General features: G+C 41.8%; 1 protein-coding gene across 1 annotated transcript in view; it reads right to left on the bottom strand.

Annotated features, from left to right (window-relative positions):
• LOC142010679 (SUN domain-containing protein 1-like) overlaps window positions 1-18629 on the bottom strand; it is a 92366-nt gene extending 73737 nt beyond the window's left edge. The window contains 1 exon segment of the mRNA XM_074989105.1: window positions 18444-18629. Within this exon segment, the coding sequence (XP_074845206.1) occupies window positions 18444-18629 (186 nt within the window).
• Between the last annotated feature and the right edge of the window lie 3797 nt (window positions 18630-22426).

Here is a 22426-nt window from a genome sequence, read left to right as displayed (position 1 = left end):
CATACATATCTCCACTGCTGTGATGATCAATACCCTTCCACAATTCACCTTTCAAGATCTATGGGTCCTACACATGCCTATCACAATACTTGGTAAACTCATCCAATGTGCCAAAGCCAGAGTAACTATGTATGTGGCATCAGACAATCATAATGCTCTACAATTCACTCAGATAGAAAAACAAAATGATAAAAACATCCTATCACCCGTAGGCAAACCCTTTGCCCAGAATGAGCACACCATATCTGACCTTTCAGCCCCTGACCCCAAAGGAAACCTGCACAACACCTCAAAATATGAGCCTGTGAACTTAAAATCATAACTCCACTAGACATCGAAAATCATGCACTTAATGACACTGGATTTACAGCTCATGACTACAATCTGCCCCTTCTTTGTCCTTAACCTGTTGAGATGTTAACCGGCCACATCACCTTGAATGGCCTCTTCAACATGTAGCACTTTAAAGACTAACAAAATGATTTATTAGGTGATGAGCTTTTGTGGGACAGACCCATTTCTTCAGATCTAAGAAGTGGGTCTGTCCCATGAAAGCTCATCACCTAATAAATCATTTTGTTAGTCTTTAAAGTGCTACATGACTGCTGTTTTGTTTTGATAGAATAAAAACTAACACGACTACCTTTCTGTTACTCTACAACCTGAAAAAGACCTCTGTATTGACTTATCCTTTTCACCAACTGAAGCTGGTCCACAAAACACATTAATCTGAACCACCTTGTCTCTCTAACATCCAGGGGCTAATACAGCTGCAACAGAACTAGAAACAAGACATGGTCTTTTTGTTGCTGCTGTTAAAAGTATAATAAATGTAGTGTCATCTGGGTTTTATTGGAAAGCTCTCTAGAGTTAAAAAGAAAATCTGAGTGCTTCCCAGCTCACAAGATTAGTGTCTCAAACTTCAGTACTGTGTCTACGTACATACACTGTAACTTGGCATAAATAAATTATTACATATTTTGCCAAGTTAACGGGTACCATAAAGATATTTGGCTCTTAGATACCTGTTGTTCTGAATAAAACAAGCCTTAGCCATCATATAATTTATTGTAAATTATTATGCACATCTACATAATTTTCAATGGTTTTAAAAGGTCATTTTAGATAGTGACTCCAAGTACATATTTTTCTTGTTACTAAACAATGATATAGCATTGGGAACATAAACATCTAATTATAGATGAAAGACCTCTTAGGTCATCTTGTCCATTCACTGGCCAATGCATGACTCTTCCCTATAATATATTCTTGAGCCTTTTATATACTCCAATTTTAAATTATTTAAATGACAGGTCTTCCACCACTTCCCTTAGGAGATTGTTCCACTGTCCTCTACATGTTTATTTCAATGTGCAATTTAAATGATCACACTTTGAAACTTGACTGAAGTAGAGAGCAGATGGGCAAAGAATATAAAACTGTAGAGCTGGAGCATATCCTGACTATTGTAAAAATACACGCTGTGAAACAATTTCTTCTTAGTTTCAGATGTATATTGTAATCAATTAAGATTCCAAAGAGCTTATCCCATTTATCATTCAGTAACAACCAAACACCTGAACATAACCACCTTGCAATAAACACAAAGAACAATAGTATATGTCAAACAATGTTGTGTGAATACTGCCCAACATCGTCATCCCGCTGTTAGGCTCAGTTCTTGCAGCTTATTAACATCACAGTAGACCAGAGGGTAGAGTTCATTATGAAACAGGACGTACAGAAGATTTACAAAATTACATAGGTTCAAAGCACATTAATTAAAATGTCTGTCACAGCTATCTACTAGGTGGAATTGCAGACACAAACAAATATATTTATCTGTCCACACAACTGGCTAAGTTAGTACCATTACATGGCACTGAAGGCTGTAAGATCAAGTCTCCATTTAGCTACAACATCCTCTACCATTGCCAACTAATGGGATAGATAAAAAGTATGTGCAATTCTCAATCTTCCTTTCCCAGACCACAAATCTCTACACAATTAGTTGAAAAGAAGCTGAGAGGTAATGTTAATGTTGTGTGACAAGGTGTTTCCCAAACTTTTGAAAACTGAGCAAAAACCTATTAAAAAAGAAACCATCTGTGCTCACCCTGCAATTCCACCATGTGGAGTTCAAAGCTTATCTGTTTTAATTTACACATTTTCCAGACCTTCCCTACTCCAGCTAGTCCTTTGGGGAGCCATTCCAAAGGGACAGACTGATGTAGTTTTTCCTCTTCTTATTACATGTCATGAAGAGCAATGAAATGGTTAACAATACACATTTTAAAAATATGGCTGGCAATTAAGTTAGCACTCATTAAAACGAATGGGGCAGTTATGCCCCTGAGCTATTGTTTTAGGCTCTCTGACAACTCAGGTAGACATCACTACTCTGAGTCCACTAGGGTCACATTTTGAAGGTTTTCTCCAGGACCATAGCACCAAAAGTGTAAGGCCCAAATACTCATTTATGTATAGGCTCTTCTACATCACTCGACCATTATAGTGCCACTTCTCCATGATTTTTATTTGAAGGTGAAATAATTTTATTTTTCAGCACAGTTAATCTGGCATATTGTACAAGCAATAAAAATCAGTACCTTTGCAGCGTGGCCTGGCTCATTCATGTAGCAATTACTTGTTACATAAATAAATGTCAAGCCTCTAGCATTTGAAAATATGCAGACGCATATTAATTCATACATTGCGCAACATTTTTCTCACTCTGACAAAGAATATGAGACTATTTCCATAAAAAGCACATCATTTTCTAAACATTGTCCCATGTCATAAAAAACTACAAATCCTTTCACTTCCATAACAGCACTGTTTAAATCATATTGGCTACGTCTACACGTGAAGCCAACATCGAAATAGCTTATTTCGATGTAGCAACATCGAAATAGGCTATTTCGATGAATAACGTCTACACGTCCTCCAGGGCTGGCAACGTCGATGTTCAACTTCGACGTTGCGCAGCACCACATCGAAATAGGCGCTGCGAGGGAACGTCTACACGCCAAAGTAGCACACATCAAAATAAGGGTGCCAGGAACAGCTGCAGACAGGGTCACAGGGCAGACTCAACAGCAAGCCGCTCCCTTAAAGGGCCCCTCCCAGACACAGTTGCACTAAACAACACAAGATACACAGAGCCGACAACTGGTTGCAGACCCTGTGCCTGCAGCATGGATCCCCAGCTGCCGCAGCAGCAGCCAGAACCCCTGGGCTAAGGGCTGCTGCCCACGGTGACCATAGAGCCCCGCAGGGGCTGGAGAGAGAGCATCTCTCAACCCCTCAGGTGATGGCTGCCATGGCAGACCCCACTATTTCGAAGTTGCGGGACGCGCAACGACTACACAGTCCCTACTTCGACGTTGAACGTCGAAGTAGGGCACTATTCCTATCCCCTCATGGGGTTAGCGACTTCGACGTCTCACCGCCTAACGTCGAAGTTAACTTCGAAATAGCGCCCGGCGTGTGTAGCCGTGACGGGCGCTATTTCAAAGTTAGTGCCGCTACTTCGAAGTAGCGTGCACGTGTAGACACGGCTATTGTGTGTGCAAATGATCCCATCAGAAGAAGAGTAATATGCCATCTCTTACACTGCAAGCTCCCTGATGTCCCAGAGTTTGACCACAATAATCCTTCTAATAATTTATAAAGCCCTCATCTTCTGAGATGAGAAACATATGCACAAGCACACATGCACACGTGTGGATAGACAGATAGATAGGTAGATAGATGGATGTTGATCCTGTAAGATGCTAAACTCTCTTGACTCCTTTTGAGATCAATGCAAATGAAATGTAACCTCATGATTGGTCCTTAAAAATCGAGCACTCTGTTTGACAGAAAAATGCTCAGTGCAAGGATTTTGTCAGTCGTGTTTTTAGAACACCTTGCAAAATGGGCCAGCAGGAAATTACTGGAAAGAATGGTTTGCTCTTAATACATAGAGAAACTGACAGTGACTTTTCTGCATTCGAAACACTGTGAAATATGTGTAGAAGAAAAACAAAACTTTTATCCGCATGTTGAAGAAGAGAAGTCAGTACCAATGAACACACACAAACCCAAATGTGACATATAACTAAAAGTAGCATATTCCTTACTACCAGTCATTATGACCACCAAGCACATTCCTGAGCAATTCTAAGAAATAGACAGACTTTGGGCAGACACGCTTATCAATCAGCTGCACAGATACTTGATTTGTAATAACACAGCAGTGAAGTAACTGAAAGAACAAGCATATTTTCCATACATGAATCACTCAGTGCAATATTTTTTCTTCAAAATCTCGTATGAACAATTTCCAGCTTGCTTAACTGGAACCTCAACCAGCAAAACAGAAGTCAATAAACTGTGACCATCCTTTCTGACAGCACATTATGGCCTGGCTTCTGTAGAGATGAGCACCACAGGCGCATTTAGCAGTGCCTAATGGCTTATTATTGTAATTAGTATGCCTGCGGGGCACATACAATTTAACAAATGGTGGGTCAAGCACTCACCCCATATTTCAGGGGTGGCCACTGCTGCTAATGTATAAAATACAACCAAGTGCCAAAATTAGGTAGTGGCACCACTGAGAACTACCTCACTTTTTACATATATTCTTGACAAGTGCTTAGGGATACTCATGTAGCTGGAGGGTGAAAGAGAATATATTATGTTGTTTTTGTTTACGCGGCAGGATTACTGGAATAGCATCACTCAGATGAAGCTATTAGGACAGAACAAAAAGCAGTGGTCTCACACTGCAAAGGGAGAGATCTAGGCTGGGTATTAGGAGAAACTATTTCACTAGGAGAGCAGTAAAGTACTGGAATGGGTTGCCTGGAGAGGTGGTGAAATCTCCATCCTTAGAAGTGTTTAAGGCCAGGCTTGACAAAGCTCTGGCTGGCATGATTTAGCTGAGCTGGTCCTGCTTTGCGCAGAGGGTTGGATTAGATGGCCTCCTAACAGGACCATACTTTGGCATTTGCAGCTTACACAGCCACATAGGGCACCACTAAATTTGGGGCACCGCAGTTCAGTGGTGCCCTATGCTGTGTACGCCTGGCGACAGGGTTGTGGGCAGCACTGGCTCCAGCAGTCTAATCCTCCTTTCCCCCCTACAGGCTCCAGAAGCCCCCATCCTCCAGCCACCCCCATCACAGGCTCAGTGCTGGCTCCAGTGGCCTCCATCCTCCAGCTGCCTTTCCCCACCCCCAGCAAGCTCTTTGCCCAGCCCCCACTCACCAGGAGGCATGGAGAGCCACAAATGCAGGCTGGAGGACTCTGGGGGAGCAAGGGGTGGCTGCACAGCTGGAGGCTGGAGAGAAATGCTGGCTTCCTCTTCCAGGTGATACTTCTGTCTGGACCATGCCCATGTGTCCTGCCTGCTGCCCCGGGCTGCAGCTGAGCCTCTCTCTTAGTCCTGCTTTAAGTTTGCCAGCTCCCCTGGACCAGATGGGCTGGATGACTTTTCACCACACGGCAAGCGGTTCATCTGGGTCCAGGAGAGTTGGCAACCCCTGCCCACCCACAGCTTCTGCCCACAGCTTTCTCCTCTGTCCCCCAGGAGCAGCCACTCCACCAATGGGTGGGGGTGCTGGTGCTGGGCGGCATAGGGCACCAATACTGGTAGGAATGGCCTTGCCTTCTGAGGTATCTTCCAACCCCCATCTTCTATGATTTGGTGATAGCCTTTTCTTCCTTTAAAGAAAGAACATTTGGGCTAATGAAAAATGTAAGGCTATTTTAGTATTTGAATGGAATTTTAGAAGTAATTTTGTACTTTATGAACAACAAGAAGTCCTATGGTACTTTACAGACAAACAGATATTTTGGAGCATAAGCTTTTGTGGGCAAAGACCCGCTTCATCAGATGCATGAGTTGGGGGCGGGGTCTTCATAGGAGTATTTAAAGGGGTGGGGTCCAGTAAAAGGGAGGGCCAGAGCTGACAAGGTCTATTCAGTCAGAGTGGGAATGGCCCATTATCACTATTATACATCAAGAGAGGAGAAAAACCAAGTCAGATCAGTCAGGAGGGATGTAGCCCATTGTCAGATTGTAATGTGGAGGAGTGAACTTCCAGAGCAGAGAAACTGGTTTTGTAAGGGGCTCACCAGTCCCAGGCTCTGTAAATTGCAGTGGGGCATTGCTGGCACATGATGGCATATATTATATTTGTAGACGTACAGGTAAAGGAGCCCCAGATAGTATGGTTGATATTAGGTCCTGTGATGACCCCTCCTCTTTAAATACTCCATCTTCTTGTTGTTCTCAAAGATACAGACTAACATGGCTACCTCTCTAATACTTTGTACTTTATGTAATTTTTGGCCTCCAACTTAATCAGATCCTTTTTAATCAGATCTGTTTTCAACAACCAAAAGAGGCTGGAATTAAGTATTCATGAAGATGAAGGGTGGTTAGTGTCTGTCTCTCACTACACCTAAAAAGGCTTGACAAATGGAAGTGAGTACATCAAATGGGCTTGCAGAGGTCACTTTGCTGGGGAAAAGGAAATTTTTAAAAAGAACAAAATCACAGCTTTTCTGAAAAGGAATACTTGACTCTGAGCAGCTGTACTTTTGCCATACCATAGCTGTCAGACATTTCTGTTCAATGTATCCTAAATTACCCCCAAAGCGTCAAAAAAACTTGCCAAGCCATAGGAAAAAAGCTTCTGTCTGCTAATGAAACAGATGTTGCCCATATCAGGATCTTGACAGATATTATGGGCTTATCCTGAAAGCCTTTCATTTTTGAAACTTTTATGGAAATCAGCGGGTATATTGTATGCAATGGGCTTTGGGAGTCATTTTGGGTATGCTTAGCAGAGATGCCTGACAGACTATCATAGAATCACAGAAACATAAGATTGAAAAAAACCTCATGTAGTCATTGAGTTCCAAACCCTGCTAAAAGCAGGACCAATCCCTTCTAAATCATCCCAGTGGGTGCTTAGACAAGCCAGGATTTAAAACTCTCTAGGGATGGAGATTTCACCATCTCTCTAGGTAACACATTCCAGTGCTTCACCATCCTCCTGGTGAAATAGTTTTTCCTAATATCTAACCTAGACCTCCCGCCCTGCAACTTGAGACCACTGTGCCTCGTGTAATGATCTGTCACCACTGAGACCAGCCTCTGTCCACTTTCTTTAGAACCCCTTCTGTAGACTAAATAAGCCTAAATCCCTCAGCTTCTCCTCATAAGTCACGTGTCCAGCCCGCTAATCATTTTTTTTGCTCTGCACTGGACTCTCTCCAATGCATCCACATCCCTTCTGTGATGGGGAGAGGTTCCCAGAACTAGATACAATACTGCCATAAGAACATAAGAATAGCTGTACTGGGTCAGACCAAAGGTCCATCCAGCCCAGTAGCCTGTCTGCTGACAGCGTCCTATACCAGGCACTCCAGAGGGAGTGAACCAAACAGGTAATGATCAAATGGTGTCTCTCTTGCCATCCATCTCAGGCTTCTGACAAACATAGGCAAGGGACATCATTCCTTACCCATCTTGGCTAATAGTCATTAATGGACCTAACCTCCACGAATTTATCTAGCTCTTTTCAAAACCCTGTTACAGTCCTAGCCTTCACAGCCTCCTCTGGCAAGGAGTTTTACAGGTTGACTGTGCACTGGGTGAAGAAGAACTTCTTTTTATTTATTTTAAACCTGCTGCCCATTAATTTCTTTTGTTGTCTCCTCGTTCTTATATTATGGGAACAACTTTTACTTATTCACTTTCTCCATACCACTCATGATTTTATATAGCTCTCTCATATTCCCCCCCCTTAGCCTCCTCTTTTCTAAGTTGAAAAGTTCTAGTCCCTTTAACCTCTCTTCATAAGGGACCCATTCAAAATCCCTAATCATTTTAGTTGCCCTTCTCTGAACTTTTTCTAATGCCAATATATCTTTTTTGAGATGAGATGACCACATCTGTACACAGTATTCAAGATGTGGGTGTAGCATAGTTTTATATAAAGGCAATAATATATTATCCATCTTATTCTCTATTGCTTTTTCAATGATTCCTAACACCCTGTTTGCTTTTTTTGACTGCCACTACACACTGCACGGATGTTTACAGAAAACAATCCATGATGACTCCAAGATCTGTTTCCTGATTAGTTGTAGCTAAATTAGCCCCCATCATATCATATGTATGAAACAGAAGAAGAAAGTATGGATCATGCCAGACACATGGAAGGCAATCGATAATAGATGTACCTTAAAGAAGAAACTCACTGATGCCAAATCAGAAAGACTGAAATAAAGACACCAGCAGCAATACAAAGAAGTTGACCAGCATGTCAAGAAACTTGTGAGAGCTAATGAGAGAACTCCTATAAAAGAACAAGCAGCACAAGCTGACTCGAAGAAAGCTAGGGAAGATTTTTAAAATCACCAAGCTTGTTTGCAGTAAGTATCATGCTACTATAATAGTAATCGAGTGCTACATTTCTGCTGCTTTGTTATGCTAGTACAAGACAAACAAGGAAATCTACTTACAAAAAGTCATGGACAAGCAGGAAAATCTACTTGCAACAGAGAAGGAACAACAGGCTCGTTGGGCAGAATACTTTCAGAAGGCAATATTCTAGAAGCAGAAACAGAACTTGACATACATATTGCTCCACCAAAAACGGAAGAAATTAGCATGGCAATAAGATCCTTAAAGAATGGTAAAAGCTCCAGGACACAACAACCTCAATGCTGAATTGTTCAAGGCAGACCCAGAATTTGCAGCCACTATTCTTAGACCCCTCTTTACTGCAACATGGGAAGGGAAGCAGAAGCCAGAGGAATGGACAAATAGAATTATTGTGAAGATACCCAAGAAAGGAGCACTCAATGACTGTAACAACTGGCACAGCATCAATCTCCTCTCAGTGTGAAGCAAGATCCTCACTAAGATGATTATTCAGTGGATCTCAGATGCTGTTGACAACTCAGTGGAGAAAGAACAAGCTGGGAAGAAAGGAAAGGAAGTGGGTGTGTAGATCAAATTTTGTACTGCATAACATCATTAAGCAATGCATTGAATGGCAGAAGCCATTGTTCATCAACTTTATTGATTTCGAAAAAGCCTTCAGCAGCATTTGTAGGGATAGTCTTTGGCATATTCTGAGAGCATATGGAATACCACAACAAGCAGTACAGCTCATCAAGAGTTTTTATAACAATTTCACATGCAGCATGGGAAACAACGCTCTGCACTTCAAAGTTAAGACTGGAATAAAGCAGGAATGTGTCATGTCTCTGATGCTTTTTAACTCATAGACTTGGTTATGCAGCAATACAATAGAAGATGAGCTAAGAGGCATCAGATGGTCCATCTTTTCCACACTAGAGAACCTTGATTTTGCAGATGACCTCCTGTTGCTCTCCCATACACATTGCCATATGCAAGAGAAGACAGATTGACTCTGCTCCTTCAGAAAACAGGTCAGACTAAGAGTTAGCCAGAAGAAGACAGAAGTCATGACCCTAAACCTTGAGGCACCAGCATCAGTTAAGATCAATGGCCACAACCTATCTGCCACAGAGAGCTTTATGTACTTGGGTAATATCGTCAGACAAGATGGAGGTGTCAGAGGCAATACCAGAGCAGACTCAGTAAAGACAGAAATGTCTTCATGGGTCTGAAGGCTGTATGGAAGTCGTCACAGTACAGCATCGATACCAAACTGAAGTTTTATCAGAGCTGTGTTTTACCAATATTATTATATGGATCAGAATGCTGGTGGATGACAGAGTATGACCTTGAAAAATTGTCGACCTTTCACACTGAAAGCCTTCAAAGGATCCTTTGTATTTTTTCCCCATGAATAATTTCAAATCAGGACCTGCTTTCACGGTGCAAGCAAGATGACATGGCCACCATCTTTATGAAAAGATGCTGGAGATGGTCTGGGCATGTGCTCAGGAAAGAGAGAAGTTCCATTACAAAGACTGCTGTGCACTGAACCCCTGAAAAAGGATGACCCAAGACAACAAGGTGCTGGATTGTTGAAGTAGAAATGAAGAGCATGAATCACACTTGAGTCACTGTTGAGAGGCTGGCCAGTCACAGACAGAAGTGGAGGGCCTTTATACTGACCTACATGCCAGTAGGTGTAAAGGGTAGTGATGATAATGATGGTGATGATGATGATGATGATATTGTGTGTATAGTTGGGGTTATTTTTCCAATGTCCAATACTTTACATTTATCCACATTAAATGTCATTTGCCGTTTTATTGCCAATCACTTAGTTTTGTGAGATCTTTTTGAAATTCCTCATGGTCTGTTTTGGTCTTCAATATCTTGAGCAGTTTACTATCATCTGCAAACTTTGCCACTTCTCTGGTTACCCCTTTCTTCAGATCATTTATGAATAAGTTGAATAGGATTGATCCTAGGACTGACCCTTGGGGAACACCACTCGTCACCCCTCTCCATTCTGAAAATTTACCATTAATTCCTACCCTTTGTTTCCTGTCTTTTAACCAGTTGTCAGTCCATGAAAGGATCTTCCCTCTTAACCCGTGACTATTTAATTTATATAAGACCTTTCAGTGAGGGACCTTGTCAAAGACTTTCTGAAAATTAAGTATGCTATATCTACTGGATCCCCCTTGTCCACATGTTTGTTGACCTCTTCAAAAAACTCTAATAAATTAGTCACAGAGCCATGTTAGTCTGTATCTTCACAAAACAATAAAGCAGTCATGTAGCACTTTAAAGACTAACAAAATAATTTATTAGATGATGAGCTTTCCTGGAGCAGACTATTCCAGATCTGAAGAAGTGGGTCTGCCCCAAGAAAGCTCTTCACCTCATAAATTATTTTGTTAGTCATGTGGTGGAGTCAGTCTCATTCCTGGGCCCCAGGTCCTCTGTTTAGTCCACTGGCCCCACCGTATGAACCACGTTACTCTTGTTGGGGCAGGGGGCAGTCTGGGGAGGAATCTGGTCCCCACCCACTCACTCCAGGTTCCAGCCCAGGGACCCTGGACAGCCGCTTTCCGTGGTGGCTGACTCACTTCGCCCTGGCCCCTGCAGCTCCTCTCCCTGGGCCACTTCCCCCAGACGCTTCTCCCTGGTATCCCCTTCCTCGAGCGGTAGATGTGACAGCAAGTCCCCTCCTTAGTTTGGCTCCTTCAGCTGACCAGTTCCTCCAAGTCTCTGGTGAGGCTCCAGGACCCTCCTAGGTTGGGGCAGTACAGCCCCCCGGGTTGCTGAGGCTCCTCTCCTCTTTCGTGGCCCCAGGTGTTTCTCTCAGTCTCCTTCCTTCTCCTCACTTGTCTCCCAAACTCTCCTTCACCACCCTCCCCTTGCCCTGCGTGGAGGAGAGCTTATAAATGTAGCCCTGAGCAGGATCAGCTGGCCCTAATTGATTTAGGGCAGCCTTCCCCTCAGCTGTTCCTACTTTGGTTGCCAGCTCTGTCTCAGCTCTCCTCTTACTCCTGCCTCCCCTCTCCTGGCCCCAGCCTGCCACAGTCATTTAAGTGCTACATAGTTGCTTTTTTCTAATAGATTAGTAAGGCATGAGCTCCCTAAACAGAAACTGTGCTGACTGTTTTCTAACAAGTTTTTTTTCTTCTATGTGGCTGACAAATTTATTTTTTACTAGTGTTTCAACTAATTTGCCCAGTATTGCCATTAAACTTACTGGTCTACAATTGCCAGGATCGCCTCTAGAACCCTTTTTAAATATTGGTGTTACATTAGCTATCTTCCAGTCATTGGGTACAGAAGCTGATTTAAAGGATAGGTTACAAACCACAGTTAAAAGTTCCGCAATGTCACATTTTGAGTTCTTACAGAACTCTTGGGAGAATGCCATCTGGACCCTGTGACTTGTTACTATTAAGTTTATCAATTAGATCCAAACCTCCTCTATTGACATTTCAATCTGGGACAATTCCTCAGATTTGTCACCTACAAAGGACAGCTCAAGTTTGGGAATCTTCCTAACATCCTCAGCCATGAAGACTGAAGCACAGAATTCACTTAGTTTCTTCACAATGACTTTACTATCTTGGAGTGCTAATTTTGTGTCTTGATCTTCCGGGGGCCCCACTGCTTGTTTAGCAGGCTTCCTGCTTGTGATGGACTTTAAAAATATTGTTACTACTTTTTGAGTTTTTGGCTAGCTGTTCTTCAAACTTTGGCTTTTCTTATTTCCTTTTTACACTAAATTTGGCAGTGTTTATGCTCCTTGCTATTTTCCTTACTAGGATTTGACTTCTGCTTTTTAAAAGATGCCTTTTTATCTCTCACTGCTTCTTTTAAATGGTTGTCAAGTCATTGTGGCTGTTTGTTTTGGTCTTTTACTGTGTTTTTAAATTTGGTATATACATTTAAGTTGGGCCTCCATTATGGTGTCTTTGAAAAGTTTCCCTGCAGCTTGCAGGGATTTTACTTTATTCAGTGAACATTTCAATTTCTGTTTAACTAACCTCGTCATCTTTGCATAGTTCCCCTTCCTGAAAGTAAATGCCACAGTGTTGGACTCCTGAGATGTTCTTCCCACCATAGCAATGTTAAATATTATTATATTACGCTCACTATTTCCAAGTGATCCAGTTATAGTTACCTCTTAGACCAACCATATCCTGCACTCCACTCAGGACTAAATCAAGAATTGCCTCTCCCCTTGCGGATTCCTGTACCAAATTCTCCAAGAAGCAGTAATTTAAGGTATTGAGACATTTTATCTCTGCATCTTGGCCTAAAGTGCCATGTACCCAGTCAATATGTTGATAATTGAAATCTTCTGCTATTACTGAGGTTGTTTTTCTTATTTTGTTAGCCTCTCCAATCTCCGTTAGCATTTCATAGTCACTATCACTGTCCTGGTCAGGTGGTCAGTAATATATTCCTACTGCTATATTCTTATTAGAACATGGAATTACTATCCACAGAGATTCTATGGAACATTTTGATTCATTTAAGATTTTTACTTCATTTGATTCTACATTTTCTTTCACATATGCTGCCTATCCACCACTCACATGACCTATTCTGGCCTTCCAATATATTTTGTACTGTGGTATGATTGTGTTCCATTGATTGTCCTCATTCCACCAGATTTCTGTGATGCCTATTATATCACGCTAGTTCATCCATCTTATTATTTATACTTCTAGTATTTGTATAGAAGCACTGTTAAAAGTTCTCACTGTTTATTTTCACATAATTTCTTTTCCTTCTTTTCAGATTAGCTAAAAGTAGGGAAAGAAAATTACATACAGCTCTGATGTGCAAAGTTAGAAAATTCAATTCTGGATTAATGATGAGTCTAAGGGCAAGAAACACTTGCTACACCCTATTGGATATTGAGGAATTCCAGCTTTCCAGAGAAAGGTGTAGCATCTCTGAGCATTCCTGGCAAATCACAAGATTTTGAAGGTTAAAATTACAAGAGTGAAAGCAGCATTTGTATATAAAGCCACTAGAGGATTAGACATTTAAAAATAAAACAGAGACAACTACAGAACTCCAAAATATGTTCTGAAGTATTATCTCAAAAATGGGTCACAGTGTAACTACATAATAATGTGTATTGTCTAAAAGTTTCTTTGTACTCATAACAAGGTTCTGAGAACAATCTTGATACAATGATAATACGAAATAATGATAACACACTCATGGCTTTACCACATGAGTAATGCAGCCACCACAATCTAATGCCAACAAAAGCTCTGTATCTCCACATGCCATGATGCATTCTCTCTATACACATACTGGATACATTATATATATATATATATATATATTATGTCAACATTTCTACTCTACCACTAAAACATTGATCAGATCACTTAAAACCTCTGGTGTCTAGAAATCTTAAGTGACTAAAGGATGGAATGTAAATGGGGCTTCAGAAAGTCAGAAAGAAGTTGCTTACAGAAAAAAAACTGACTGGAAATTAGTCCATAGAAATCACTAAGTGTCAGTGGAAAGTAAAATAAATTACTGTGAAAAACACAGAGAAAGTATTTGGGTTTTCAAAAATGGGAACTTAGTGATCACATTGAAAAATCATGCACGCAGTAAGCAAAGGACAAAAACCAGATTACTTTAATTTGATAAATCACACAATGTTTTGATTGATCAATATTAATTATATAGATAGCAGCTTCTGTTTGGCTTTGCCATCTCTGTGTCCATTCTCTCCCTTGCATTCCAAGAGAGGTCTGAAACATTTTAGAGGGTCCAAAACCGTAGGCTGACTATTCTGAAAATGAAAGATGTTTGCTTTTATGCCATGTCTTTTTCTGATCATTTATATTACTGTTTCAGGTTTTAGATTTCATGCTTTGCTGTCTGAAGCTGATCCTTTCTGTGGTCTGGGTAAGGTTCATGGAATGATGTGTTTTCATCAGCCTATGTCTAGTTCTGCCAGCTGAGAACATTACTTTGTATGAGAGCACTTTACAAAGTACTGCTTATTTTCTTCTCACTAAATATATCTTCAAAAACTGTTGGGGGCTCAAGGTATGTTAGCAAAGCTACACCACCAATTCCATAATTCCTGCTGCAGTGTAAGCCCATTAATGTCAAAAAAAAAAAAAGCCATGCTTAAGGTTAAGTACGTTTATGGAAAAAGCATTCAGTGGTTAACTGGTCTGACTTTTGAACAAAGAGAAGGGAAAAAGAAACATGGCACGGTGATTGAAACCAAAGTGTTCAACAGTTCAGATGTAACACACTAAAAATTAGTTAGAAATACAAGATTTACGTCTACACGTGAAGCCTACATCGAAGTAGCTTATTTCGATGTAGCAACATCAAAATAGGCTATTTCAATGAATAACATCTACACGTCCTCCAGGGCTGGCAACGTTGACGTTCAACATCGACGTTGCGCAGCACCACATCAAGATAGGCACTGCGAGGGAACGTCTACACGCCAAAGTAGCACACATCGAAATAAGGGTGCCAGGAACAGCTGCAGACAGGGTCACAGGGTGGACTCAACAGCAAGCCGCTCCCTTAAAGGGCCCCTCCCAGACACAGTTGCACTAAACAACACAAGGTCCACAGAGCCGACAACTGGTTGCAGACCCTGTGCATGCAGCATGGATCCCCAGCTGCAGCAGCAGCAGCCAGAAGCCCTGGGCTAAGGGCTGCTGCCCACGGTGACCATAGAGCCCCACAGGGGCTGGAGAGAGAGCGTCTCTCAACCCCTCAGCTGATGGCCGCCATGGCGGACCCTGCTATTTCGATGTTGCGGGACGCGGATCGGCTACACGTGCCCTACTTCGACGTTCAACTTCGAAGTAGGGAGCTATTCCCATCCCCTCATGGGGTTAGCGGCTTCGATGTCTTGCCGCCTAACGTCGATGTTAACATCGAAATAGCGCCCAACACATGTAGCCATGACAGGCGCTATTTCGAAGTTAGTGCCGCTACTTCGAAGTAGCGTGCACGTGTAGACACGGCTTAGATTAGATAATTTGTCTATCTAGTGTGGAGCCATGCTTCTGACAATAGTTATGGTCTAAAATTTTGGAGTATCGGAGGGGTAGCCATGTTAGTCTGGATCTGTAACAGCAACAAAGGGTCCTGTGGCACCTTATAGACTAACAGAAAAGTTTTGAGCATGAGCTTTCGTGAGCACAGACTCACTTCATCAGATGCTGGTCTTGGAAATCTGCAGGGCCAGGTATAAATAAGCCAGAGCAAGGGTGGGGTTATAACAAGGTTAGCTCAGTCAGCAAGGGTGAGGCTTACTACCAGCAGTTGATGTGGAGGTGTGAACACCAAGGGAGGGAAAGCTGCTTTTGTATTTAGCCAGCCATTCACGGACTTTGTTTAAGCCTGAGCTGAGGGCGTCGAATTTGCAGATGAATTGTAGCTCAGAAATTTCTCTTTGGAGTCTGGTCCTGAAATGTTTTTGCTGTAGGATAGCTACTTTTAAGTCTGCTACTGTGTGGCCTGGGAGATAGAAGTGCTCTCCTACGGGTTTTTGTATATTGCCATTTCTGATATCTGATTTGTGTGCGTTTATTCTTTTACGTAGAGACTGTCCAGTTTGTCCGATGTATATAGCAGAGGGGCACTGCTGGTGCATGAAGGCATAAATTATATTGGTAGATGTGCAGCTGAATGAACCCACGATGGTGTGGCTGATCTGGTTAGGTCCTGTAATGGTGTTGCTGGTGTAGATATGTGGGCAGAGCTGGCAACGAGGTTTGTTGCATGGATGGGTCCCCGAGTTAGAGTGAATGTGGTGTGGTGTATAGTTGCTGGTTAGGATTTGCTTCAGGTTGGCAGGTTGTCTGTGGGCAAGGACTGGTCTGCCTCCCAAGGCCTGTTAAAGTGGGGGATCATTGTCCAGGATGGGTTGTAAATCCCTGATGATGCGCTGTAGAGGTTTTAGCTGAGGACTGTAGGTGATGGCTAGTGGTGTTCTGTTGGTTTCTCTCTTGGGCTTGTCCAGATCAACTGCTGGTAGTAAGCCTTAACCTTGCTTCTTGAAACTGCAATACCCACCTGAGGTAGTGAAAAAACAGATCAACAGAGCCAGACATGTGCCACAAAGCCTCTTAGTACAGGACAAGCCCAGAGAGAAACCAACAGAACACCACTAGCCATCACCTACAGTCCTCAGCTAAAACCTCTACGGCGCATCATCAGGTCCCTTCCAGTTCTAGGAGATGGGTATCTCCAATCTCTTCTGTGCAATGACTGTGTTCTCCACCAGCCATCCATTGAGGGTCCCACCTCCCATCATTGCATGTGATCCCTGAAAATAACGCAAGGGCCCAGACTGAATTGTAAAGCTAGAAGAAAGAGGATAGAAAAGTCTAGGAAAAAAGAATTTTTGACTTTCCCATTCACTACACAGATGTTGCCAACATGGGTGATGTCAGTGAAAATATCACACCCTGAACTTATAACATAAACAGGAATCTCAATTAGACCTCCTGCCCCATGTTTCTGAGGGGGTCAAAGCATGAAGACAGATAGCAGATATTAGCAAAAAGACTGTATAACTGAAGTATAAAACCAGAAGGTGTCTTCAATGGACAGCCAGCTCCCAAAAATATTTTTGGCGGGGTGTGGTGGGGTGCTGTGGTTTGCGGCTGCTGAAGTAGTCCCCCCAACTATCTTAGCTGCCGTGGAAGACTGCCCCATGGCGGCAGCAAGCCCCAGTGGTGCTGCGATCTGTTGGGCTAAGCAAAGTGCAGAGATCAACTTGGCGACATGTGGACAGTGTGCAGAGCTACTTCTGACTCATTGTCCCTCCCCTCACAAAGAAAATGGAAGGTAAGCATTTTGGAGGGTTTTGCTCAGGCTCCCTCACGAGGTGAAATTTCACCCAAATCTCTTTAATAAAGTTTAGCGCGTATGATATAATCTTCACCAAGCATTATACAAAATAATTACTCCTCTGTGAGCTAGTTGTTCATTATCCACATCTCATATGTCTGTACTGAGCCAGTCTTGCCAGATAAAAAGGAGGAACTCATGCCTCATATACCAACCAGCTCTGTGGTAGTTCAAGCTTAAAGGAAAGCAGCAGTGATTTTTCACTACAGTATTGTGGATGATGAAAGAAACATTCACCAGGAAACTGAAAAACCCTGTATTTTAAAAATACCTCACAGTGGTTCAAATACTCAATTCATATGAACCAGGAAGCAATGTAATCCTTGGTGGTGGCCATTTTGATGGTAATTCCAACAATGATATTTCTGAAAACAGGATGATCCGAGCAGCAACTGGTAAGAACCAGCAACGGATTTGCATACTACTACTAGCTACATTCTGTATTTTAATCAAGACTTTTGGAAATCCCTTGCTGCTCTCTGCAGCCCTAATGCAGCTTTCTGTGTCAGATCTTTGTCTCGAATTATATTATGAGGCTCACAATATAACTTCCTGCTTCAATTCATATGTTTACAGTTTTTATATTGTATATGCACAGGTACGTAAATTTGAAAGCATCAACAATAACAGTAATTTTTCTTCAGTGATTTGGGCCTCTATTCATGAAAACAATCATGCTTAACTTTAAGCATATGCTTAAATCATATGCCTTCAATCGAGCATATGCATATGTACTTTGCTGAATCAGAGCTTCAGTAAAATAAAATTCAACAGTGGCTCAAATAACTGACATATTTTATGTGTAACTTTAGTTTTTCTTTAATATCATCGTTGTCATCATCATTATCAAAGCAAATCTAAAGGGATATAACATCTTTATATTGCTGCCTGGATCAATCTCCATCTAGGTCCTTAAGATTGTCTGGCTGGATGTTCAATCTGCGTCCATTATTGGCAATCTTATTGCACTGCTAAAGTTTTGGTGTCCATGTTCATTAATGTTCTTTACAGTTCATTGGTCTTCCAGTCTAATAATATGGCCATACCAAGAAATCTAGCAAAACCAAACCAGTGCTGATGGATACATTTAGTTGCTTACGCTACCAATATCCTCAATGTTGATCTTGTTCTGCCAGCTATTATGGAGCCTCTTATGAAGACAACGAGAACGAAAAATGTCAGTCTGCTCTTTTTTTTCAGCCTTCCTCATCACCCATGCTTCTGTGCAGTGCAAAAGACCTTGTATAAATGAGGTTCTGTAGATTTCTAACTTCATAGTATGCATGACGGTCTGACACCTCCAGATCACTAAACAGTCATTAATATTATTACACAATAAAAATGGTAAATATGTCCCTGTTATTTTAACAGATGTCCATCTTTTCTTTTTCTTTGTCATTTTTGTTAACAGGAAAATAATTCCATTTGAAAGAGGAAAGGTTAGTTGAGCTCCAGCCCACTTGAGAACTCCAAATTAACTTCAGCTGGGCCTTAATGCTTCCTAGGAAAATATCAAGACCAAAAATGGCATATTGAAAGGAGAAAAATCCAAACCAAATTTATAAAACACACCTCATGAACCTATTTAAAGTATATTATCATTACCTTTAATATAGTTCTCTGGCGAATGGGACTTCTCTTACTTTATATTTTTGGATTAGTGTGTAACAGCTGGCCCCAATTCCACTGCAGCCCAATATATGAGTCATTTAGGATGAATGATAAAATGGGGCCCTGGTAGAAGTTTGAGTGTGGGCAGTAATCATGTTACTACTGAATTACATTTTGCATTTCCCAAATGCACTATTTGATTTCTGTCATAATAATACTGAAACGTTAACAGTGATAAATCAATTTTTCAGCACAAAGTTTGTTCTATAGGATATGAATGCCATTCATCTCAAAAAGAAATTCAGTACACCAATGTCCTAAATTTACTAAAAATTAAGACCCTCAGTTTACTTACTACAGTCTGAATAACGATAAATTAATAAATTAATTACCTCTAGACATAGGAGCTCTATCCAGAAACTGTAGCCAGATGTCAGGTAGTTTTTGGTATCAATACTGGCTTTATATATTGTGATGAGCCTGCCAAGAGGGAGAGGGATTGTAGAAGTACATATTCGAGAAAATACAGATCATTGTAAATACATGTGTGGCAAACATGAAACCATTTGTGTGGATGTTATTTCTGTTTTGCTTTCTGTAGGCCAAAATACTTTTTCTTCTTTGTTATATCCTGCAGTAATCCTGAAAAGTGCAAGTCTCATTGTCTAGCTAGGATTCTTGAGTGAAAGGGATCTGAACATTAGAGAACTTAGAAGGAATGGTTTGTTCTTTCTGCAGAAGAGTTACTGAATAATGAATAAAAACAACGAGAAGTCCTGTGGCACTGTATACACCATTTTTTGGAGCATAAGCTTTCGTGGGCAAAGACAAGCGGGTCTTTGCCCACAAAGATTATGTTCCAAAATACCTGTTAATCAGTAAGGTGCCACAGGACTTCTTGTTTTTGAAGATACAAATTAACTCAGCTACCCCTCTGATACTTGAATAATGAATGACACTACCAAAGAGCAAATGAGCTGATACTACAGTGGCTGATGATTTGTTACAGCTATCTTATCTTAACCAAAAACAGTCCAGTAGCACTTTAAAGACCAACAAAATAATTTCTTAGGTGATGAGCTTTCGTGGGACAGACCCACTTCTTCAGACCATAGCCATACCAGAACAGTCTCAACATTTAAGGCACAGAGAACCAAAAATAGTAATCAAGACTGACAAATCAGAACAACATTATCAAGGTGAGCAAATCAGAGATTAGAGGGGCAGAATGGGGCGGGGGAGTCAAGAATTAGATTAAGCCAAGTATGCCAAAGAGCCCCTAGAAAGACTTAAAAAATTCCCATGTTGGTTCGAACCACGTGTTAATGTGTCAAATTTGAATATAAAAGAGAATTCAGCAGCCTCTCTTTCCGAAGTAATGTGAAAATTCCTCTTCAGTAAAACGCAGACTTTCAGGTCATTAACAGAATGGCCCACTCCATTAAAGTGGTCACTCACTGGTTTGTGCATCAGGAGTGTTTTTATGTCTGTTTTATGCCCATTAATTCTTTGTCTAAGAGAGTTTGAAGTCTGTCGAATATACAAAGCATCTGGGCATTGTTGGCACATAATGGCATATATGATGCTAGCTGAGGAACATGAGAATATGCCCGTGATTCTGTGAATAACCTGGTCAGGTCCAGTGATGGTATCTCCAGAATAGATATGTGGACAAAGTTGGCAATGAGCTTTGTTTCAAGGAAAAGTTCCAGGACTGGTGTTCCTGCAGTATAGACTGTGGTTGTAGGTAGAATCCTCATAAGGTTGGGAGATTGTCCGTAAGAGAGAACAGGCCCGTCACCTAGGGCCTTCGGGAGTGTGGCATCCTGATTAAGGATAGGTTGTAGGTCTTTCGTAATGCTTGTATGTTTGCTTCCTTCTGCAATGATAATGGCTAGTCTGTCAGGGAGCTGCTACTTAATGGAAATGCTTGCAGCATGGAATTTCTAAAACTAGAACCAGACCCCAAATGCCTTACAACTGGAGGATATTGTGAAATTTGACCTTAGAACTGTTGTTTGGGGAAAAAGATAGGTTAGTAATTGGATGGCTGGTTGAACAAAAACATGGGTTTTGACTAAGGGAATTTAGCTAACTCTTCTTTCAAAGCAGTTAACTGTTAATATTTTGGACAGAGAGGAACAATTTAATTGTTTTAGGCACAGACATGCTGTGCTATCCCCTATCACACTATAAAGAGGTACAATCAGGGAGAGGCCTGTTTTAGGAAAGTTTTAGGAGTGAGCTCCAAGACAGGATTTTTAATATTTTTATTTGGTGTAAATTATCAGCTAACACATAAAAAGGGGGCTGCAATGGTTTAGTATGTATTTTAAGTTTATTATATATGTTTAACCTTTTATTCATTAAATTAAAGTGGAGGTTATATATAATCTTCCAATTTATTTAATGAGAAAGGAAAACCTCTCATAGCACTTTGGTAGCAAACACAGTAGGAGGTTAAATATACAGTACTGAGTTAAATTTATTCTCGATGTTACCCTTTTGATATCAGAGGGTTTAAACTGGGGCTACAATGGTATTTGGCTCTCTTGCTTGCATTAGAGAGATGATATTATTGGCACAAACCAGGAGAAAGCCCAATTCTTTTCTTAGGCTATGTCTATACTAGAGGGTTTTTTGACAAACCGGGAAGTCCCTGACGGTGGACTTCCCCATACCAAACTGATTTCCTGCCAAGCAGTAGCTGTTGGGGGTGGCAACCTTCCTCAGGGTGACTGCAACCTGCTCCTCCATGGGGATGGTAGGCTGCATCTGAGTGCCCTGTCTCTGGAGGGTGGGGGCAAGCCAGGCACAGATCTCCAGGAAAGTGGCCTTCCATGTGTGGAAGCTCTGGAGCCACTGCTGGGTCATCCCACTGCCCCATGACCAGCTGGTCCCACCGGTCAGAACTGGTGCGGTGCCTCCAGATCCACCTGTGCACTCAGCAGGGGGGTGCAGGTACGACCGTTTGGTAGCAATGGTGAGCTCCTCAGAGGTGGCGTCAGGCTCACCTTCCCTGAGAAAGAGGAGGATGGCCGTCAGGAGGTGCAGAAGGTGTGAAAACATGTCTGCGTGGGGCCAGCATATGTCCCAGTGTTGCACTGGCATCAGTGCTTGCTGGAAAGAGCTGTGTCTCCCAGGAAGCATGGAAGCTCTAGCAGCTGTGCTGTCCCTCATGGAGGCTGGCACACCTCAGCATAGGCAGGGAGGATGTGTCTCACCAGGACTCCCGGAAGGAAATGCTGACCTGTGACCTTGTCTGTTATGGTTCTGTGCGGCCATTTTGTCAAGAGAGCGGCTGGGCAGTCTGGCTGCTCTCTGTGGACAGAGTGGATTGAAAGAGTGAACTACTCTGCAGTCTGGATGCAATCTGTCAATGGAAGTTTTGTCAGAAGATACCTTCCAACAAAAACATCTGTCAACAAACCGCTCCTATCTAGACATAGCCTTACTGAGTGGTAGGGGGAG

The sequence above is a fragment of the Carettochelys insculpta genome, chromosome 3, assembly GCF_033958435.1.
Source record: "Carettochelys insculpta isolate YL-2023 chromosome 3, ASM3395843v1, whole genome shotgun sequence".
NCBI lineage: Eukaryota > Metazoa > Chordata > Testudines > Carettochelyidae > Carettochelys > Carettochelys insculpta.
Note: the sequence above shows the minus strand (reverse complement) of the source record. Positions and strands in the feature narration are given on the sequence as shown.